Raw genomic sequence first — 19,712 nt, 5'->3', positions numbered from 1 at the left:
TGTAGGTTTGACTTTGGACAATTGTACATTCACCTTACTGTTACTCTGAAAAAATGGTACGTCGTCTAACAGGTACAGTGGTGACATGCAAGGCTAACTATAGTAGAGATTGCAAAGCTTGACAAAGATGGTCTGACTAATATAAAGTAATGGAATTATGCTTCCCAAACAAAATTGTACAGATGAATAATCGGTACAAACTCCGTATGCTCATTTTGTAAGAAGCCTCCCTTCCAGCAGAACCGCTCAACAAGGTTAAGCAGCTGAGAATCGATGCATGTTCCCATTAGGGGAGCAGTGATTATCTTGTGGTTTTCCAAGCGAAGTTTTGTCATCCATCAGAAGATGAAGTTGGACCACCTGAACAGATCTCCCTTTTGTGGAGCTCCAACATTTTCACTACGGGATTGCAGAGCCCTGAATGAAAAAGCTTAAAAAATCAGCCAGCAATATGGATAACCTGAAGTAGGTTTTCTTCGATGCTTCTACATTATATGAAATCTGAAGGTAAAAAAGGGCATGCTTTCCAATGTGATCTAAACCATCATGTTAGAAAAGAAAAAAGAAGACAAACAAACAGCATTTTGTTAGGGTATAATTCTAGGATTTTTATTTTTATTTTTTTATCATGCAAAAGAATCAAAAGAGAGAAAAAAGTGGGCCCTACTTGTTTAGACAGATTAAACACACATACAGATTCATGAAATGTCACTATCAAGACTAAACTTTTAGTCTAGCACATAAATCATGCTGCTTCTGAACTTCTCATAGCATGCCAAATGTAGAAGACTGAAGGATATGACTGGACTACTCCATTTCCACCTTGTAGAACCGACACACCTTAAGAGAGCAACCAATGAAAGGACCAAAATTACTAACAGAGATGTAACTTAAGTCCTATTATAATTATTGAAGATTTACTCTTGTTCTGCATACCATTATTCCAATTCGCCTAAACCGACTCAACAACACTACTGCTAATGAGCAACTTCGCAGGTTTCTTCAGCCGAACCTTTCTCTGGCTGATTAAAAATCTAACATGTGGTTTGGTCATCCAACAAATAATCTCCTAGACTATAGAACAAGTTCAGTTTGCCGCTTTAAGAGCTGTGGGATTGCATGGATCCCTAGACAGATATTATCATTTTCCTGGATTAAAGGGTTGTCTGCACCTATAATACCATAACATAGAAGAGCTCCCTTTTGGACCATGATGAATAAAAAATGGTTAAATAGGCAGTGGATAATCAAACAATTTTTATTTACTCTAAGAATGTTATGCTAACCAGTGTCATTATAATCTTTCAGAGACACCCGTATTACATCATCAGAAAAAACTTCTCGCCCTTCTTTCCATCCTTGCCTTAGAAAAAGCATTTTTTTCAATTCTTGCTGATCAAATAAGATGAGAAAAGCCGGGTTAATGTTTAGTCTCTAACTTTTCCCTTCTTCCCGAAACTGTCCTAAGTTGCAATTTTGGGGTCTATTTATTACTAAAGCGTCAGAGAAATTACTGCTCAAACTAGATTTGGGACTAAAAGCTTCCATTATAACTGGGACAACAAAATTTGTACAGGTGATTCTTGGACATGTTTTTTTTTTTTTTTGCAGGGGGGTGGGGGGAGGAGGAGGGGCTGGGGGGTGGGTTATGGCATAAAAAAAAAAAAGGTTATCCTTTATAGCCACAAAGTTTGAAAATCATTCACCAGTCCTTATGTCTACACTGCATCTTTTCATATGATATCTTCAAGATGTGGAAAAAGAAATCTATATTTTTACATAAAATAAATCATTCAGATGAATTCTTTTCCATGAAGCAATTTCCAAGAGGGCTAACCATAGCACGAAAACACAAACCTGAACATTTTGGAATATCCCAAACAGCAACTGATGACGCCGTGCAGTCGGGTGCACAAAGTTCATAATTGTTCTCGTGATTCACATTCATTGCAAGCATCCAGGCTCCTATTGTAACATCCTCATTGCTGAACATTCGGAAACTGCAACCATATGTACACAGTACATGGAAAATCAAGTACATGGAAAGTCATGATTTCAGAAAACTAATTAACTTACCCATGAAATCTAAAATCAGAGTGCTATAATTCAGTGTCAAAGTGTTTGCATCGAGTAATAAGTGGAGATACAATGGAGAACAGCAGGATGAAACGAAATAGGGAATGCTTCATATTCTCCTTTCCAGGATCACAGATTCCATTCCATATTAATATCATTCATTATATTAACAAAATATCAGGTTGTCCTATCTGGTAAAAGCTATGGAATCTCATATGTGACAATATATCTTTGAGCTGCCATGATGCTGTGAGGGTAGAAACAGCACATGATGATATGGATCGGGTATCCCTTTTATAAGGATGCAGACAACTAGCTTTAGACTGGAACTGAATGTTGCCATAAACCTTATCCTAAATGAAGCAATGCACCCTTATGAAATTGGCGCAAGAATGGATTCATTGTTATTGAGAAGTAAAGGTGTTAAAGAGAATCCTCTCTGATATAATTTGGCGTAAAAATTTGGCTTTTCGGTTGTAGATTTGTAGACGCTATAGCGTGATACTTGGCTTCTGACTAGACTTAGCAATAATTCTAATTTGAGAGAGAACCACGGATAGACTAATGATAGAACGGCATGTATCTGATAACTTGCTCCACCCTCGAAACAAGGAACCATTGCATTTCATGACTCAAAACTGGAAATAAAAAGAAATAAAAAAGAAAAGGTGACATGAGGATGATAGTGAGAATATACAGAAAACTAAGGATGATGTAACACTAGGTATCTTGTGTTCTCAAGAGGTTCACCTTAATCCTTACAAATGAAACAGTTAAGAGCAGGCAGGGTAGAAGTCCATTGTCTAAATAACATGCCCTTCCAGAATAAATATTATAGGTGGAAACAGACATGCAGAGCTAGCTTTATTGGTGACAAGTTTTGTGTGTGTGTTTGTGTGTGTTAGTGTGTGTGTGTGTGTGTGTGTGTGTGTGTGTGTGTGTGAGAGAGAGAGAGAGAGAGAGAAGCAACGGGAGATAGGAGGTCAGGAGGCTACAGAAGATTTTGGTTTAATCATGCCTTTTTAAGTCCTGCTCAGACTTGCCATTTTTAGGAAATGCAGACAGTTATGTAACTCAAGGTTCACCGTCAAATGAATATTGTAATTAGAAATCTAGATAGAAATAAACATGATTGACAGTCAATAACACAAGCATTGTTCCATTTGGTATGCTTTCTGAAGAGATGGACAGAGACATGAGACCAGGTGTAAATAAAGAACAGTCATGTAACTTGCCTATTGTTTCTCAGTGTAACCAAGTTTGCTACAACATCTGCTGATAGTGCATATATAGGACCATATGCATGGAGAAAATACTCCTTCCCAAGCAAATAAGACAGCGGCTCATACCTGCACAAATCCCAAAGACAGTCAAAATTTTGTTAAATTTTTAAAATTTGCCATGAACATAAAAATTCAATTATAGGATGTGGGCGTCAGAACTGCATATCAGACCCAGGTTAAAGCTGTTTTGACATTTGCAGCATGTAAAGAAGTAAAACATAATTAGCTAGTTCATGATGAGCACTTCAAAAACAAGAAAAAATAAACAAGACCTAGGTCGGGCCTAGCCCAATGCTAGCCCATGATTTGAAGCTTAGGCCCAAACTTGCCCCAGGAGTACCAGGCTCGGAGTACGAGAGCCGAGCCCAACCCGACTCAGTTTATTTTTTCTAGCCAGGCTAGGCTTAGATTGGGCTTCCTTTTATTGTAGATTGAAATCCCAATGCAGGCCTGGCCCGAACTAGCTAGGCTTCTAAAAAACAAGCCGAATCAGGATTTCAGGCTAAAAAGTCCAAATCAGGCTTGGTTGTTCACATGTTGGGTCATTGAACCATTCGGGTTGGCATGACCTATTGATTGTCCCGGTAGTGAAATTCTACCTAGGGTAATGCATCCATTTTGGAAACTTCCTAGAATCTCGATCAGTACCGACCTCTTAATTGTTTTCTTATTTTAAGTGTTCTCTATATAACCACTTTCCTACACCATCACCTGTACCCACTCTCACACCTGCTTTGTATTGTATCAATGAAGGTTCAAACCCTATGGAAAGTTCTATTGACTTAAAAAGGAATAAAAGAATCAGATAGAGAAATAGACAACTAAGTCTTACATATACAATAATAGAGCTGCACTCTTTGGGGACTTGACTCATTTTTCTTATAAGTTCTATTTGTTTAAATGTTCTGCTTACTCGATTATTTTTAAAGTACAAGATTTAGGAGCTGCACTTATTTAACATTTAGTCAAAGGCCAATATTTACTCTTACCTAATTCTAAGTTGCTTCCTTTGTCCTAGTCCTTGCCTTAACCGGGCTTATAGAATATTTAAGAGCCAGGCAATGCTATGTAAAGAAAGTTGATACACTATTTAGCATATTAAAATTTGTCAAAAAGTATCAGGCAAAATTGACCTCCAGTATTCCCATATTTATGAACATGAAAAGCTCTATGTATAGCTATAGGTAATCCAATGCACAGAAGGCCCCCAGTGAGCTGTCAAAATAGAAGAAACAGGTTTTTGAGAAAATTTTGTCATTATCAAAGGGCTGTTGTTGTAGGGACATTCTACCTGCAAGTACTTTTCATAGTTTCTTTCCATGTTGACCTCTAGTAACATTGTCAAGGTTGTCAACAAGCTGAGATAGAGAGGAGGGATATATATCTAATGTGCTCCCACCTTTCCTCAAAGGATCATCATATCTTCTTTGTTTTTCGTTCCTTAGGATATATAATGTACTGCTATTAAAGAGAAATAGAAGTCCTTCTTCCAATCCTTTGACAACAATTGAATGAACAATCCTTAAGTTATGCCTGCACCAAGTGCAAGGTCATGGTTTGAAGTGACCAATTAAGATATATCTGACCTGATACAAAGGGAAGATGTATCATATTGGATTCTTAAGATGAATTTCTTCATGACATGGAGCATGCCTCATCATGTTCCTAATGATGATCCACTATTGATATCTCAACTTCTTTCGCAAAGTAACATGATAGGAACTATGGAGGTAGTAGTCAACTCTCACATCCAATGTACAGGTAAATCTACTCCTTCCCAAAGAGTTGAGCACATATCCCTACTTAAATAATGAGTAGAATGCTTCTCTCCCAACGAGCATGTTCAATTATCTGACCCACACAAACCTTAGTTCAGGCTATAATGGACGTAAAAACTTTATTTGGTTAGATTTAGAGGTCCAAATTCTCACAGACATAATAGCATGCTGAAACTTTTAATCCATATAAACCTTATTTTGGGCATTGGTGGAGGAAAAAAAAATCAGGCAGCATTTGGATTTGGAAATCTATATTCACATCAAGTGTTTGTAGGGCTGGAAGTGGGCTGGGTTGGGCCGGTCCATGCCCTTACCCGAACCCGGCCTGATTTTTTTTTTTTTTTGAGCTTTAGGCCAGGCTTTGGCCCGAAAATTTTTGGACAATCTAGACCCGAGCCCGAGCCCAGCTTGAATTACCCGTTTGGGCCAAAAGTAGGTCCGGCCCGAACCCGATTAAAGTTTAATATTTCATAATATTATTGCTTCGTAAGTAAATGAGCTAGTTAAAAATTGGGTTCTTTTCTATAACACAAGTAAATGATACATGATACATTATTCCTAGCTAAACCTATTGTAATTTGTCCTTTATTTTCTCATTATTTTCTCTAAATAACAACATACAAAAACAAATTGATTCGGGCCTGAATTCGAGCTCCTTTTTGGGCTCAGGCCGCGCCAATGACATACCTAAATCCGACCCGAAAAATAAATGGGCTTTATATTTAAGCCCAAATCCGACGTGAACTTTTTTAGGCCTAGCCCGAAGTCGGCCCAGCGCAATAGGCCTCGGGCCAGCCCGAGCGCATTTTTATCCCTATGTGTATGAGCTCAAGTTAATAAATGGAGGTTTCAAAGATGTCAAAATTTAACATGACTAGATTCTATGATAGAATAAGTATTGATATGTTATCGCATTGGATCTCATGCCAGAATATTTTCCTTGATTGCCATCAAATAATTAAGGAACATAAGATCCATTATGTATCAATGGCACGCTTAAGAGAACAGCTCAAGTTTAATTAGTGTGATTACATAAAACTGCATAGAATGTGGTGCCAAAGTCATGCAAAGAAGACTGTAGAAACTGAAATTACTTCTACAAGACAATTTTTTCAGCTGACTATAATTGGACCCTGCATAAAATTTCACCAAGTGCATCAAGGAGGATACTTTTGGACCTAATCACAAAAGGTCTTCTTCTAAACTGTCCGAAAGTACAGAAACCCAATGATGTCATCATCAGTTATAAAGTGGTATCTAGTATCATATGAGAGCAAGACATCCGTACAAGGACCTACTGCCTTGAAACATGATTTTGTATTGAGGAAGAACATGCTAGATTAGTTCATCAACATCAACACCAAAATTGGGTGCAAGGAAACAAGTTAGGATCTTAAAATCAATAGCCAGAGCATGGTACGTTTGTAAAAATCATACCCCCAAGAAAGATAGAATAGACTGGATTTAACCTATCTTGTAAGATCCTTTGACAATTACTAGTGTTTTATGACTTTTCAAGGCACCGGAACCATAACTCTAAGATGGAACATGGAATGAATCTATGTCCATCACAAACATCCTTCACTGATGGCCATCAGTTGAATGACAAATATGTGGAGAATGATGCTGCAAACAATCCTGATCTTTAGTAGCCAGAACCGGAAGCCGATGCTTTGGCGGGTAAGGGGAAGAAAATATTCTAGAAACACTTTTAAGGAAACGCTAAGAAAGCAGGTACAAGTTGGAGATTCCAAACACTATGATAGAAGATTCCAGCTAGTAAGATATGATCACAATTATTTGACAAGGATAACATATTGATATAAATGATGACTTCTATCATCAAGCAAGCTCTAATGATTATACAATTGACCCGAAAGGTTTCATTGATAGCGTCACCAAAAAAGAACAAGTTTTGAGCACAGGTTAAGTAGTAAGTTTCATCGTTTAACTGAACTTGTGGATAAATTCCATGTATATTTTGTGCTTAATATCGATACATCTCACAGACATATCAACACAAGTGGCTTATCTTAGTGCCTGAGAAACATTTTGTTATTGAAACTTCTATGAAAACAGTTATCCAAGATACAGAGTTTGAGGTCTTCATACAGTCATTTTAGGGCCCCCTTTTTAGCATTCGTTCGCATGTTGAATCGGATAAAAAGAATTTATGGGTCTATGGTTGGTCATAGACTCTTGCTAGTAGATGTTTTCTGGTCCGTCTAACAAGTCCTTTGTAGTAGCCAATTCCTCTTTTTTTCCCTCCCTTTATCAAAATTACAAATTTATTCTAACTTCTTGCACTCTCTTTATCCTTTGCTTCTCCTATCCCTACATGTTCATCAGATCCCACATTTCTTCCAGTATATTAAGCTACATTCAGAAATCGAAGGCAACATTTAATCTTCTAAATTTGACAAGACCAATACTAACCATTTGAGATTTGGGTCAGTGAACACCGGACCCTTCTTCATGCATCCTAGGTAAGTTTGAGGGTGAGGGCGCTCTTTAGCCAGAAGCAATGAAAGACGATCTGCAACAACATTGAAAACCCGATTGTCAGCAAGCAAGAATTCCCCCAAAAGAAAAGATCTTAATCTCTTTAAGAGACATTACCAGGCCTCAAATAAATGTCATCATCAGCTTTAACATAGAAATCAGAATCAAACAGTGCATAAGCTGCCTTGAAGAATGCTAACCTACAGGACAAGATTAGATGAGGATTTGGACATACTATAACAATATAATATATCAGGATACTTAGAAGTAAAAAGATAAAAAAGAAAAGGAAAAAAAGATCAATACTTACGTTTTATATGGGAGCTTGCTATACTTCTCCTCTGTATCTAAAAGAATAAAATCATCATATTCTTCAATTTCCCTTTTAAGGGCTGCCATTTTCAATTTATCATTGGTCTTTCCAATCACAAATCTGAAAGCCAAACCAGTTGATTCTTCCAGACTGCAACACCATCAGCCAAGTTTAGTATTGATTCTTTTAGCATCGGTTACAATTCTAACTAATAACGAGATTGATCCGTTCAATGTTGGTTACAGCTTTGTAATTTATAACAAAGTCGATATCTTTAGCATTGGTTCCGGTTCTAATTAACAACAAAATATTTCGGAAGAATAACAAGAAAATCTAGAAAGAAGAAAAAAAAGGCAACCACAAACTATCTGAAGTTAAGTTTCAAACTTTTTCCCTGCTGATCTCAGAAGAGATAGATCAACACGATAACGAAGGAAAAGAAAATTAACAGGATCTGATAGAAATGTAGAATGCGAGACGGAAGAATGGATGTTGTGTGATGCAAACTGACTAACCGAAGAAGACTTTGGCGATCTGAAGGAAACCACGTCTTCCTGAGAGATCGCCGCCTCCCTACGGACCCGAACCCCGTCTGGATCCCAACGAACCCCATCACCTTGTGCCTCTTCCCCGATCCGCCTCCATCATCTCCTCCGATAAGGTCGGGTCGTCCTTCCGCGACGAGCTTGCTCCCAGCTCCCCGATCCCACACGACGGAGACGGAGATGGGCTCGAAATCGGCACACTTGCGCCGGCCGATCATTGGCCCGGAGACAGAGATGGACCCGAAGAGAAACCCGGCGATGCCGAAGATGAGGCAGGCTGTGGAGAAGGCGGAGGAGGAGGAGAGGCGGCGGAAGCGAGAGGACCAAGGAGGGGAGAGGGGGCGGGAGTAGAAGATCTTGGAGGAGGCAGGCATGGCTTCCAGCGACTCATAACCCTCCCAAGGAATTCTGGGGTTTCGATCGGAGATGCTAGGGTTTCCACCAAGAATTCGAGGAGGGGAAGAAGCTGAAATAGCCTGCGCCTGAGAAACAGAAGCGGGGGTTTCTTTCAGGCGACATCAATTGGAGGGCAAGAAACAAAGAATGAGAGAAACGGTTTCCATGGGCGATTTATTCCAGGGGTTCTCTTTTAATTTCCTTCGTTTAATACGATACCGGGATCCTTAACGGAGAACGCGACGGAGCGGAACATCCACGGCTGCATGCGCTTTATCTTGCGATTGGTTGACGGCATAAAGCTTTTGTTTCGGAACCACCGTTTGATGGACGGTTAAGAAGAAACTGAGGTTCCCTTGGGAGAGCATGAAGGACAACAAACGACCAAAAAGGTTGACATCGTTCATTAAATGATGGCCGTTACCCAGTCGGGTCTCTAGTTTTCCTTGGAATCGCGGATTTGGATCCGGAACCAACAAGATTGGGCTGAATAGGTGGAACAAAGAAATTTTCAAAGTCTGATCTAGGTTCGAGACAAGGGCAGTATAGAAAAAATTTACTGATTATATTATACACATCAAGCAAAAAATAAAAATAATGACAATAAAGCCCAATCTTAATTAAACGATCAACCTATAAATAAATGGCTATGATACCCAACTCCGGAGCTAAACATGGCAATGGGGTGAATGCTAGAGGGCTAATGGATTCTAAAGTGATCAGTATTTGAACAGAGTCATCTCATGGCTGGCCAATTTGGATTGGACCATCTAGTATTTGATTCATCGTAGACCTTATTAATGCGTGGGTTCAATTGGAATGGTATAGGTTGAGTTAGGCCTTGGTTGGAATTGGGTTATATCATGGATCAACTTAGCTCAATCGCAACACTAACTAATGCATGCTAACGAATGAGTAGATGAGCTACCATGCACCTAACATTGGTTCGCTGCCCTCTAAGATGTTTTTGTGCAAATATGACCATCATATTTGAAGTTTCATGTGTTGATATTATGCATGATAATTTTATTTTCAATAAAATGTACTCTGTTATGAAACACAAACTCTTATATGGTCTTGGTCTGTACTTTTTTTCTACTCAAACAACTCTTACGTGGAGAGGACTAGTGTGGGAAAGGTTATCCACAAGTTCAATTTAGGAGAAATTTGATCTATCAATGAAGGAAATTATGGCGAGCCACTGCCATCACAATTTGCCGATGTTGGAGATGACAAAGAAGAGTTGAGGATGCCGAACTTCAGATTTCCTTCAGAAGGATTCCTTCAGTGTTGCTTCCCCACTCCCGTTTTTTTTTTTTTTTCTTAAGCTTTGCTTAATGTTGGGATGTTTAATGTTCGTTTGTGAAGAGCACTAGGAAAAATTGGTGCTCCCTTAAGTTGGAAGTCATCATGTGGTTTATGAGAAAGCATCACAGGCTTCATCTTGACTTTAGAAATTTTGAAGTTGAGTGGCTACAACACTTGCAGAAATTGCATGCATTACATGTAAGAAAATATAAAATATATAAATAAAAGCTACCTCATCCTATAAGGTCATAGGCGCTGCTATCTCACTAAAACCTGCAGGTGATAATGAAGGCTTAACCATGGTCTTTAAATCGACCATCCCAAGCGCCCCTCCGGCGTTCGATTGCGACTTGGCCCACACCGGCCTCCGCCGCGGGCGAGCCTTACTGACTTGGCCCACACCGGCCTCCGCCAACAATCCCCCCCAGCAAGCGAGCCCTAATAGGATGAGGTAGATTTAACCCCATTATTAAAAATTTCACATGTTGGGTTCGCCCATTAAAAGAAAGTCCGGCCCACATGTGAGGAAGAGTGTAAGAAAATATAAAATATATAAATAAAAGCTACCTCATCTTATAAGCTTAAGCTTGTAAGATAAGTGGTGATTTCAACATGGTATCAGAGCAGTCTCCGCACTCTTTAACCCTATTATTAAAAAATTTCACATGTTGGGCTCGTCCATTAACAAAAAGTCCGGCCCACATGTGAAGGGAAGTGTTAGAAAAATATAAAATATATAAAATAAATCTACCTCATCCTATTAGTTTAAGCTTGTAGGATAAGTGGTGATTTCAACATTCCATTCCTTAAAGTTAACCTTGAACCATCCCTTCATTTCTCACTGAGTTACAAAAATCTCCACAGAAGAACATGGATGTATTTAGAAACATTTTGTTCTGAAATTTATCAGATCTAGGCATGGCATTTAGAAATAATTAGGGTTAGATTCCTACGAATGTTTAACCATAATAATACCTTTTCTTGTAAGTTTACTGTTATTATTGTTAGTTCACCACCACTGACTACCGAAAAGTGGAAGTCACTGTAGCCTTAAAATGGACCAGAAAGAGACAAAAGCAGGCTTTATCTCTTTTTGCTTGGAAATCTGGTAAAGGAGGAATCTTGATATATGTGAGAAGAAATTCGAAGTTAACAGGTTTTCCTGTTAATGTGATCAAAACTGTAATTTTTCAGACTGGTGAACCATAATCCTTAACAGTCTACTATCTATCCTTCTCCCTGATCCTAGGTGAGTGTTCTCCTGTTTTCGTCGAAGTTCCTGCTGCGTTAATTTTATGGGTTTGCCCATAGTTTATGAAGTTATATCATTGACTATAAACCCTTTTAACAAGAGAACACTTTTTTCTAACATAATATCACAATAAAACGTCTTCTTGCTTGGATGCTATTTCACTGCTAAAGCTTGTTGCCTAATTTTTAGTTAGCTTATGGCAGGGGACGGTGTCCATGGGAACTCTATGGATCTCAATAAACCCTATATTCAATTAGAGATCTGATTCCTAAAAATAAACCCTGACACTCTATGGATCTCAATAAACCATGACACTACAAGTATTCAGAAGGATCACCAAATTCGATGTGGAACACTTAGCTGATATGAGTATTTAGGTGGATCACCAAACACGATGTGGACCATTTTGGCTACTACAGATATCCAAGAGCATCTCCAAACTCGATATGGATCACTTTGACTACTACGAGTATTTAGGAGGATCATGGCCGAACTCGATGTGGAATACTTTGGTCACTACGAGCAGGACTAGATATGGTTTAGAAGCGAGATTTACCACATCAGGAAGTCGAGTCGCAGGCCAAACTTTAGAAAGCCATAATTTAATTATACGATGCCCGATTAAGATATATATATATATATATATATATATATATATTGAAATTGGATATCTTTTTGAGATCTATAACTTTAGGCCAACCTTTTAAGAGGTTGAATCGGGGCGATTGAAATTCAATCGTTTAGGCCCTAAAACGGACCGGTCAAACTGAATTTTTTTTTTTTTGGTAAGACTTTGATTGTGCATAGCTTTTTATCCGAAAAGAATCAGGTGGAGTGACAGAAAGCAGAGTTAATGTAGAAGTCGTGATATACCTCCTCAAAGATTTTTAGCTTTTCCTAGAAGATTCTCCTAATAATATTTATTTTAGAAAAGAAAGTCCTAAAAATCTGATGCAAATTATATTAGAACGGATCTTATATTATAAATAGAGGCTATGCACTTCTTTTTTTTTTTAAATGTGACATATATAACCTCTAAATTTTTTTTCTTTTCAAATCACCAGTTATAACATCATAACAATAGCAATAGAAATAGAAAGGGCAACCCAACCAAAATACAAAACTAGAACGAAAGCAAACCCAATAACACAAACCAAGCAAATAAACGTGCGAAAAAAACCACACTCCGACTGTTACTCATTCGATGCCGCCACTACTGACCAGCGGCAAAGGCCTCGACGGGGAACGTCTTGGTAACCCCAGCGAGGCTCTTGAAATGGATCTTCCCGGTAGGCGGGTCGTCGACACTGATCTGGTTGACCGGGGGCCAGAGGAGGAGCTCCTTGGCCTTCACCCCCTTGAGCTTCTTGATGCGGTGCTTCTCGACGTAGCCGTCGATCTCGGTGCCGTAGCTCACGAGCTTGCTCACCATCTTGAAGCTGTGCTCCACCTTCTTCTTCTGGACGACCCACATGTAGCCGGTGCTCCGAACGAAGCCCACCTCGACCACCTCGGCGAGAGGGAGGAGGCCCAGCGGGAGGTCGAACTCTTGGAGGAGGGAGAGGGCCAGCTTCATGCCCTCCTCCTGGCCCTTCTTCACAATGCCTCCCTCTTTCTCGGCCATGGTTTGAATGGCAAAATTGGTTTGCTTTCAACTGGAGGGAAGTCTGCGTTCTGAGAGACTTTGAGATGTGGAAGAGAGAGCGGTTTGATGCTGCTATTTATATGAAGGAGATGAAAGGCATGCCAAATGAGTGAGACAGGATGGCAGGCGAATATAAGAAAACGGATGCTTTGTGTTGATCGTCGCTCTTTGTAAATGGGCATCGTATGATCCTTCAATGCTATGATATCAAGAGTTTTTCTTTTGTATCGGTCCTGGTTTATGTCCGATAGACCATCTGATGACATGATATATTGTCTGCTGGCCACCGTTTCTTTTAAAAAAGTACTAGAATTTGATTGGGTCACTAGCATGCCAAACCAGTTAGGTCCATCAATAGAATTAAGCCGATCAACAGACAGGTTTTGGATTGCCTTAGTAAAGAACCTAAAATCCAATAGGATGAACAGATCAAAAAACCAAAACAACTAAGAAAAGAATAACTCGTCAATAAAAAAATAGCCAAACAAAGGCTTGAGCATGTTTTTAGAGAAGCTAATGAAGCCGCAGATTAGGTGGTCTCGTAAGTGGCTGATTACTCGGGGGCTTCTATAGGTTAGAAAAATGGAGTTGCCTAGAGCACTCTGAGACTTGCTGTTTTTTGACTTTTTTGTATATATTCATACTAGAAGTGTATAAGCAGCAAAAAAAATACAAATAATTAACTACAAAATAAATATTCTTTAGAACACATGGTTGTTACACTTGGATAAATTGATAAGAATAAAGATATAGAATTTTCTTACTGCTCAACCGACCCCCTCAAAGATGGAAGAGATTTCATATCGGAGAATTTTAGAGTGGGGTCAAGATGCATGCAAGATCCTCCCAGCACTTATCAAGTATATAGAAGAGGAGTAGAAACCTTTAGCATTTTGAGATGGTGACATATCGTGTACATTGTGAGAGAGAGTCTGGACAAAGTCCCATTTTATGATATAGATTGGTAATTATTTCCAATCATAATTAGCATATTTGGAGTGGTGTTTTGCACTCTGAATGGTTATTGATATTTTCTTACATAAATATTTTTTATTCAAATAATTATCTCCAAATAGTTAATTCCAGCAACAAACTATTTATATATGGCTTCTTGAGTGAACGACAAGTGGCTAACTATGATCTTTCCAAGTATCGAGATATAAGTGATTAACTAAATCTTAATAAAATTGTTGAGTACTTTATTATAATTAGTCAATGATTGATTTTTTCTTGAAGATGTAAACAACCTGTCATGCATTGTGGTATACAAGATCGATGATGCATTTCACTAAACATAGCAAAATGAAGATTAGAAAAATGGTGCATGACATGCTGATAATGTGTTTGTTAGTATTTTGGGATATCAATGCATATCGGTGGAGATAATGAGGGTTGATGTTCTGTAAATATCATATCAGTGAGTGCTCACTGCCAATATAGTTATAAACCAACATATTGGCCGTAACGCAAACATTGTAGGCATGATCTAATGCAATTCATTGGGGTGTGAAATATTTTTTTCTCATGGTTAGATAACTGTGTAAGCATTGTATAGCACAACTTGGGCCAAGTATGGACAGTCCATCTATTTTACCATACCTACAATATGATCAAGGATGAGATAAAAGAACTAATAATCTATTCTGGTATTTCAATTTAGAGATAAAAAATACAGCATTCATGACAATGGTTTGCAAGTGGTATGGTCGCACTTGAGCGAGCTAAGTTGGTCGTAGGACTTCTCATTCAGACCACTCTACGATTCTAATGCCAAAGCCTCGTCCCTCAATTATGGTTCAAATTGGGTGGCTTTGGTGACCTGCATGCAGAGTCTGCGAACCGTTTGGTGGCTACTTTTCCAGGAGTTTTCCTTCTTGAATATGGGAACTAAAGTAACCCAAATGTACTTTAACTGATGAAAACTTAATCCTTGTTTGCATATTTCTTTGGGCATTCAATGCATCATATTGCTTGCTCGGTTGCTCTGTATGCTTCAAGCAGCTATTGCTCCGGGAATCCCAAAGCCCCACCCTATCTCTAAAACACAGTGAACTAGAATACTACGTTTTGTCGCACTTAAAACCAAATATTTCGGAAAGCACGCTGTCACCACTAATTTTGCTCTTGCCCTACGCTTCGAGCATACAAAAAGGTGACACTTGGTATAAAATGATCATCCCAAATGATAAAATTATTGAGTTTGGTTACGCCACAATGATATTATATGGCAGTGATCTAAAATTACTTCTATCCCTCATATTATTGCCCAACCTAATGATGGGATGCTATCATTTTAGAGGTTGGAAATCCAAAATCACCTCAAAATAATGATCTTGTACTGAAAATTGAGGACAAAAATGCTCCTTAGTTTAGCCAAAAAAAAATTATATATCAATATACCGTTAATATATTATATATATAATATTATATATTATAGTATATTGATATAATATATTATATTATAATATATTATTAAATATATCATTTTCATATTATTATTCAATGATATTTTTAAATTATAGTAGAAATATATTATTGTAGTTTAATTTATATAATAAAGTATTTAATATATTATTTTTATTTGCTTTATTTTTCTAATCAATTCTATAATAACAATTATTATATTTTTATAGAATTAATAATTTAGAGGACTAATAAATATAATTTTATGAAATATATCAGGAGTAATTTTGATATTATATGGCGAATCATCTTCAATTTTTATAGACTACTAAATAAGTTACTTGTGGATATCTGAAAATTTTTAATCACCGAGATATAGTATATCAAATATAGTGATCTTAAATTATTAGGCATCAGATTACTTTAGGATAAAGATTACTAGTGATCTAAGATCATCTTGATAATTTCATTTGGATCACCAAATAGTGATTTTCTAACATATGTTAAGACAAAGCGTGGCCCATTACTAAGACACGAATTTAGTATCTGGAATAATCATTCAACTACAGTGGGGGACTCCAAGGTCCTTTCAGCTTTTGCACAAAGGCGGATTCACGGTGTAACATGGCACAGAATCCAATGCCGGCGGTTTCGGCCGGTGAATAAAGTTTGGCCACAGAAAGCGCACCCACCCAACCGTGTCCTCGCTTTTTTCCAATTAATTATTCATTTCCCCCCTCTTTTCCTCCAATTTATAGCCTTAATGAGACTATAATACAAGGCTTTAAGGACAATTAGGAGAATAAATAAAAGGTGGAATCCAAATCTAATTTACACAGTCGCCGTGGTGCGTTCCACGTCGCAAAGCGGCCCATACTTTCTGTGGCTTTTCCTGCGATAGAAAAAAGAGCAAACAAAGCGTCACAAATTCTTTTTTGTTTTTGGTACTAAAACTAAATAACCCCATTCAACTGCAGAAAAAACCCCCTTCGTTTACCTCTCTGTCAAATTGCCTAGGAATTCTTTGGCTACGCTTGGGAGTGAATTGATGTTATGAGAGGAAATGCAAGGAATCATAAGGTGCTTCCTCTGGTATTTTGGATAGAGAAGGGTGATGGAATTAAGAGCCCATACCTGAATTCGTTCGTCTCTCTTTGGGGCTTGGAAACCTCCCAAGTCCACGGAGGAAAGAATTCTGAAAAGACGGTTCATGGCTTACCCATTTTCCTTGTACAAAGAAAAACACCAAAGAAAATAAACAGATATGAAACCAATTCTCTTTTGTTAGATTGCCATCCTCACTAAAGCTTGGAAAGTCAATGAGGATAAGAAAGTCCAGTACCAATACGAGCTTCCAAGTTCCTTCCCTGTCTCCTGCGTCATAATAGACAGCCCATTAGACCTAGGAGGAACAGGAGAAATTTTTTTTTTTCGGTTGGTGAAACAAGAATAGCACGCTTTCGGTGATTGATGGCACCGCATGCCTACATATTACTTTTGTTCCTCCTATGCCACTAATCATATAATAATTATCGAATATACTTCTGGTAGAATACTTTCATACATTGACTATGGTTCTTTTTAAATTTTGGAGCACAAAAGCAGCATGACAATCCTGTTTCATTTCACACGATAACTTGAATCCTCAAATGTTAGATTTTGTATCATATATAGCATCTAGTTCAAGTATATAAGGAGACAAAACTACCCTCATACTTTATTGGTAGTAAAATAAAAAAAAACAGTGGTGTAGAACAAATACATCACTATTCTCTTTATAACACAATGCTAGTGATATGCTAATAAAATGTTGCATCTTTGAAACCAATCCTATTCTGAAAATGCTTCCAAAATAGGTTGACAAAAAGATCTGATCATCCAGTTCTCTCCAATTGTCCTAGCATACATTAGAAAAAAAAAAAAAAAAAGGAAAAGAAAGAGCAGGGAAAGAAACCGTACGTAAGATGTTATTCTTGAAAAGAAACGAACTCAAAACATTTAAAATGACAAGAAGGCTGGATATACCCGAGAAGCAGATGAAGTGTGGGAAACTGACGCAGTAGATGGCAGTGCACCAGGCCCTAAGTTGTAGGCCATGGTACCATCCGGCCGATACAACCCATAATTCCTTTCCGAGGTCGGTCCGGTCTTCAAGTCCTCGTTAAACAACGCAAACAAGTAGACTTCCAACCTTTGGTTGGGCCTCAGGGGTGTCCCCTGGTTCCTCATTTGCCTCAACAACAAGTTCCTATTATAAGCCCTGGCATTCTCAACATTTGCACCAATCTCATCCGGGTCACCCTTGGAAGGCCACCCCGTCTCGGACACCCTAACCTCCACGCCTCCATAACCCATCCGGGCAATGGCGTAGATCACTGCATCAACTTGGGCATAGAGCATGTTGTCATAGTGCAGCCTTGTGTAAGGGTCCACAGTCCCTTGGTTAGGGTTAAACAAGACATAATCCAGTGAAACAGTGTTGGGGTCACCCTTGAAGGCAAAGTAAGGGTATGCATTTATCCAAAATGGCGAATTTGACTGTGCTAAGAATCGAAGGAATGGCGCCAGCAGGCTGGCAAGTTCTGGTTTGAATGACCCAGACGACGGAGGGTAGGAGTTCTCCAGCGCAGCTAGAGAAGTTGCAGTAGAAATGTGAATGTAGGAGTTGAGGCCAAGCTGGACGAGGGCTGCATGGATGCTGACCATCGCAGGCACGAGGTTCGACATGAGGGCCGCGTCATCACTTGTGAAGACCTCGTTACCGACCGCAATCCCGGAGATTTTTGTGGCGGGGAAGTAGGGCTGGATGTTGGTCGTGACCCACTGTAAGGCTTGTCGGGGATCGGTTAGTTGGGCGATTGCTTCATTTGGTACTGTCACGATGAGATCAATTCCAGAGTCTGCGAATGCGGTTAGAACTCGAGGGTTGGTGTCATAGATCCTTATCTTGGTAATTCTAAGGGAGGTCAGGAGGGTAAGCACTTTCTCTGGCAATGGTAGATTGTTGGCTACTTGACCATAGTTGATGCCTAGAGTCGAGCCAAGTTGAATGAAGCCCAATTCTGCAAAATAAAACATTGAATGTTAATATAAATTATAAATATAAAAGAACTAAGATCATGAGGAGGGTTGTATATAAGGGAAAGCAGCATTCTAGTTTTTATCATAATTTTAGTTCATGAAAAAGCTCGAAATGAACCTGGGAAAGAACTCGAGAAGTTTAAAGAGATAAAAGCATACCAGAAGGAATTGGAAAAAATAAGTAGTTTCTAATTATAATCAGCATGAGATTATAAACTACGTGCAATTTAGCCATTATCGAATATGACCTCTCCGCGAATGGAAAATGAGATGGAAATGCGAAGGGAGCACCTGAAGAGAAAAGAGTAAACAGAAGGAAGATATGAATTATTCTTGATTTGAAAAAGATGGACGCAGCCATGAGAGAAAGAAAGGGAGAAGGAGAAGAGAGAAAAGAGGGATTTAAAGGAGAGGGGAGTGGAAGAAGAGGAGAGGTTATCTCTCAATAATTCCTTTCTTTGCTTGTGAGATGGTTTGGGAGGGATGGAGGGAGGGAGGGCGAAGTTTGGGGGTTGCCTTGCCTTGGGCATGTTGTCTTCTTCGGAGGCCATTTTGTATGGCTTTATTTATGTTTCTGGTGCTCGACTCGCGCAAAGCGACGCAACCTCGTGCCATATTCGCTCGCCCAAAGCGACGGCCGCCCCTCGTTGTTGCTTTGGACATAAGAAAAATAAGAAAGTGAGGGGCGAAAGCAAACCTTTTTGTGCGAGACAGACATCAACGGGCCAAAGAAGAAGCCGATGGAGAGACGATTCGGACCTTTTTCCTGGATCCCAAGCAAACATTCCAATCAACTTGTCGTAACGAATGGTTTGGGTCTCTTCACAAAGGAACCGACCGCTACTTGGCCTTTTGAGTGCCGATTAGGCGTAGATGTCAGTCATAAAGTTACCATGGACGCTTGCTTCCATGTAGATGGTCCTGAACTAACAATGGAGAAGTGGATGCAGGTGATCAAGTCCATTATCGTAGAGAGGAAATTAAATAGTTTTATATTTATGTTTGTCTTTTTTTTAATTATTTTGTGGTGCAGCTAAGTGAAACGGGGGATGGATATTTAGATTTGTGTTTGGAGCATGATGCCAAATAGAGTGCTTAAAGCCAAATTGAAAGCAGTGTCTATCATGAGT

At 38.8% G+C, this 19,712-nt stretch overlaps 3 protein-coding genes across 3 annotated transcripts; all 3 read right to left on the bottom strand.

Moving 5' to 3' along the window:
- Positions 1-118: 118 nt before the first annotated feature.
- Positions 119-9,055, bottom strand: LOC103704500 (probable beta-1,3-galactosyltransferase 14). Its single transcript, XM_008787856.4, has 7 exons — positions 8,468-9,055; positions 7,950-8,102; positions 7,757-7,839; positions 7,574-7,673; positions 3,312-3,425; positions 1,858-2,000; positions 119-417 (listed from the first exon to the last, which is right to left on the bottom strand). Exons 1-7 carry the CDS (start codon positions 8,869-8,871, stop codon positions 332-334), a joined length of 1,083 nt encoding a protein of 360 aa, XP_008786078.2. The 5' UTR covers positions 8,872-9,055; the 3' UTR covers positions 119-331.
- A 3,543-nt stretch (positions 9,056-12,598) lies between these two features.
- On the bottom strand, positions 12,599-13,077 carry LOC103704580 (uncharacterized protein At5g01610-like). Its single transcript, XM_008787971.2, has one exon. It carries the CDS (start codon positions 13,075-13,077, stop codon positions 12,667-12,669), a length of 411 nt encoding a protein of 136 aa, XP_008786193.1. The 3' UTR covers positions 12,599-12,666.
- A 2,951-nt stretch (positions 13,078-16,028) lies between these two features.
- On the bottom strand, positions 16,029-19,094 carry LOC103701292 (glucan endo-1,3-beta-glucosidase 11-like). The gene is made up of 5 exons (XM_026803451.2): positions 18,874-19,094; positions 17,527-18,563; positions 16,844-16,875; positions 16,636-16,728; positions 16,029-16,393 (listed from the first exon to the last, which is right to left on the bottom strand). Exons 1-4 carry the CDS (start codon positions 18,941-18,943, stop codon positions 16,710-16,712), a joined length of 1,158 nt encoding a protein of 385 aa, XP_026659252.1. The 5' UTR covers positions 18,944-19,094; the 3' UTR covers positions 16,029-16,393; positions 16,636-16,709.
- Between the last annotated feature and the right edge of the window lie 618 nt (positions 19,095-19,712).

This window comes from Phoenix dactylifera, chromosome 9 (assembly GCF_009389715.1).
Source record: "Phoenix dactylifera cultivar Barhee BC4 chromosome 9, palm_55x_up_171113_PBpolish2nd_filt_p, whole genome shotgun sequence".
Lineage (NCBI taxonomy): Eukaryota > Viridiplantae > Streptophyta > Magnoliopsida > Arecales > Arecaceae > Phoenix > Phoenix dactylifera.
This window is presented reverse-complemented; position numbering and strand designations above follow the sequence as displayed.

Coding starts and splice junctions, on each gene's coding strand:
- LOC103704500 (XM_008787856.4), bottom strand. CDS start 8,871: ATGCCTGCCTCCTCCAAGATCTTCTACTCCCGCCCCCTCTCCCCTCCT. Junction 7,674..7,756: donor TGACATTTATTTGAGGCCTG/GTAATGTCTCTT, acceptor ATGTTGTTGCAG/ATCGTCTTTCATTGCTTCTG. Junction 418..1,857: donor GGATATTCCAAAATGTTCAG/GTTTGTGTTTTC, acceptor TTTTTCATTCAG/GGCTCTGCAATCCCGTAGTG.
- LOC103704580 (XM_008787971.2), bottom strand. CDS start 13,077: ATGGCCGAGAAAGAGGGAGGCATTGTGAAGAAGGGCCAGGAGGAGGGC.
- LOC103701292 (XM_026803451.2), bottom strand. CDS start 18,943: ATGGCTGCGTCCATCTTTTTCAAATCAAGAATAATTCATATCTTCCTT. Junction 18,564..18,873: donor GTTTACTCTTTTCTCTTCAG/GTGCTCCCTTCG, acceptor TTTATTTTGCAG/AATTGGGCTTCATTCAACTT. Junction 16,876..17,526: donor ACACTTCATCTGCTTCTCGG/GTATATCCAGCC, acceptor ATTATGACGCAG/GAGACAGGGAAGGAACTTGG.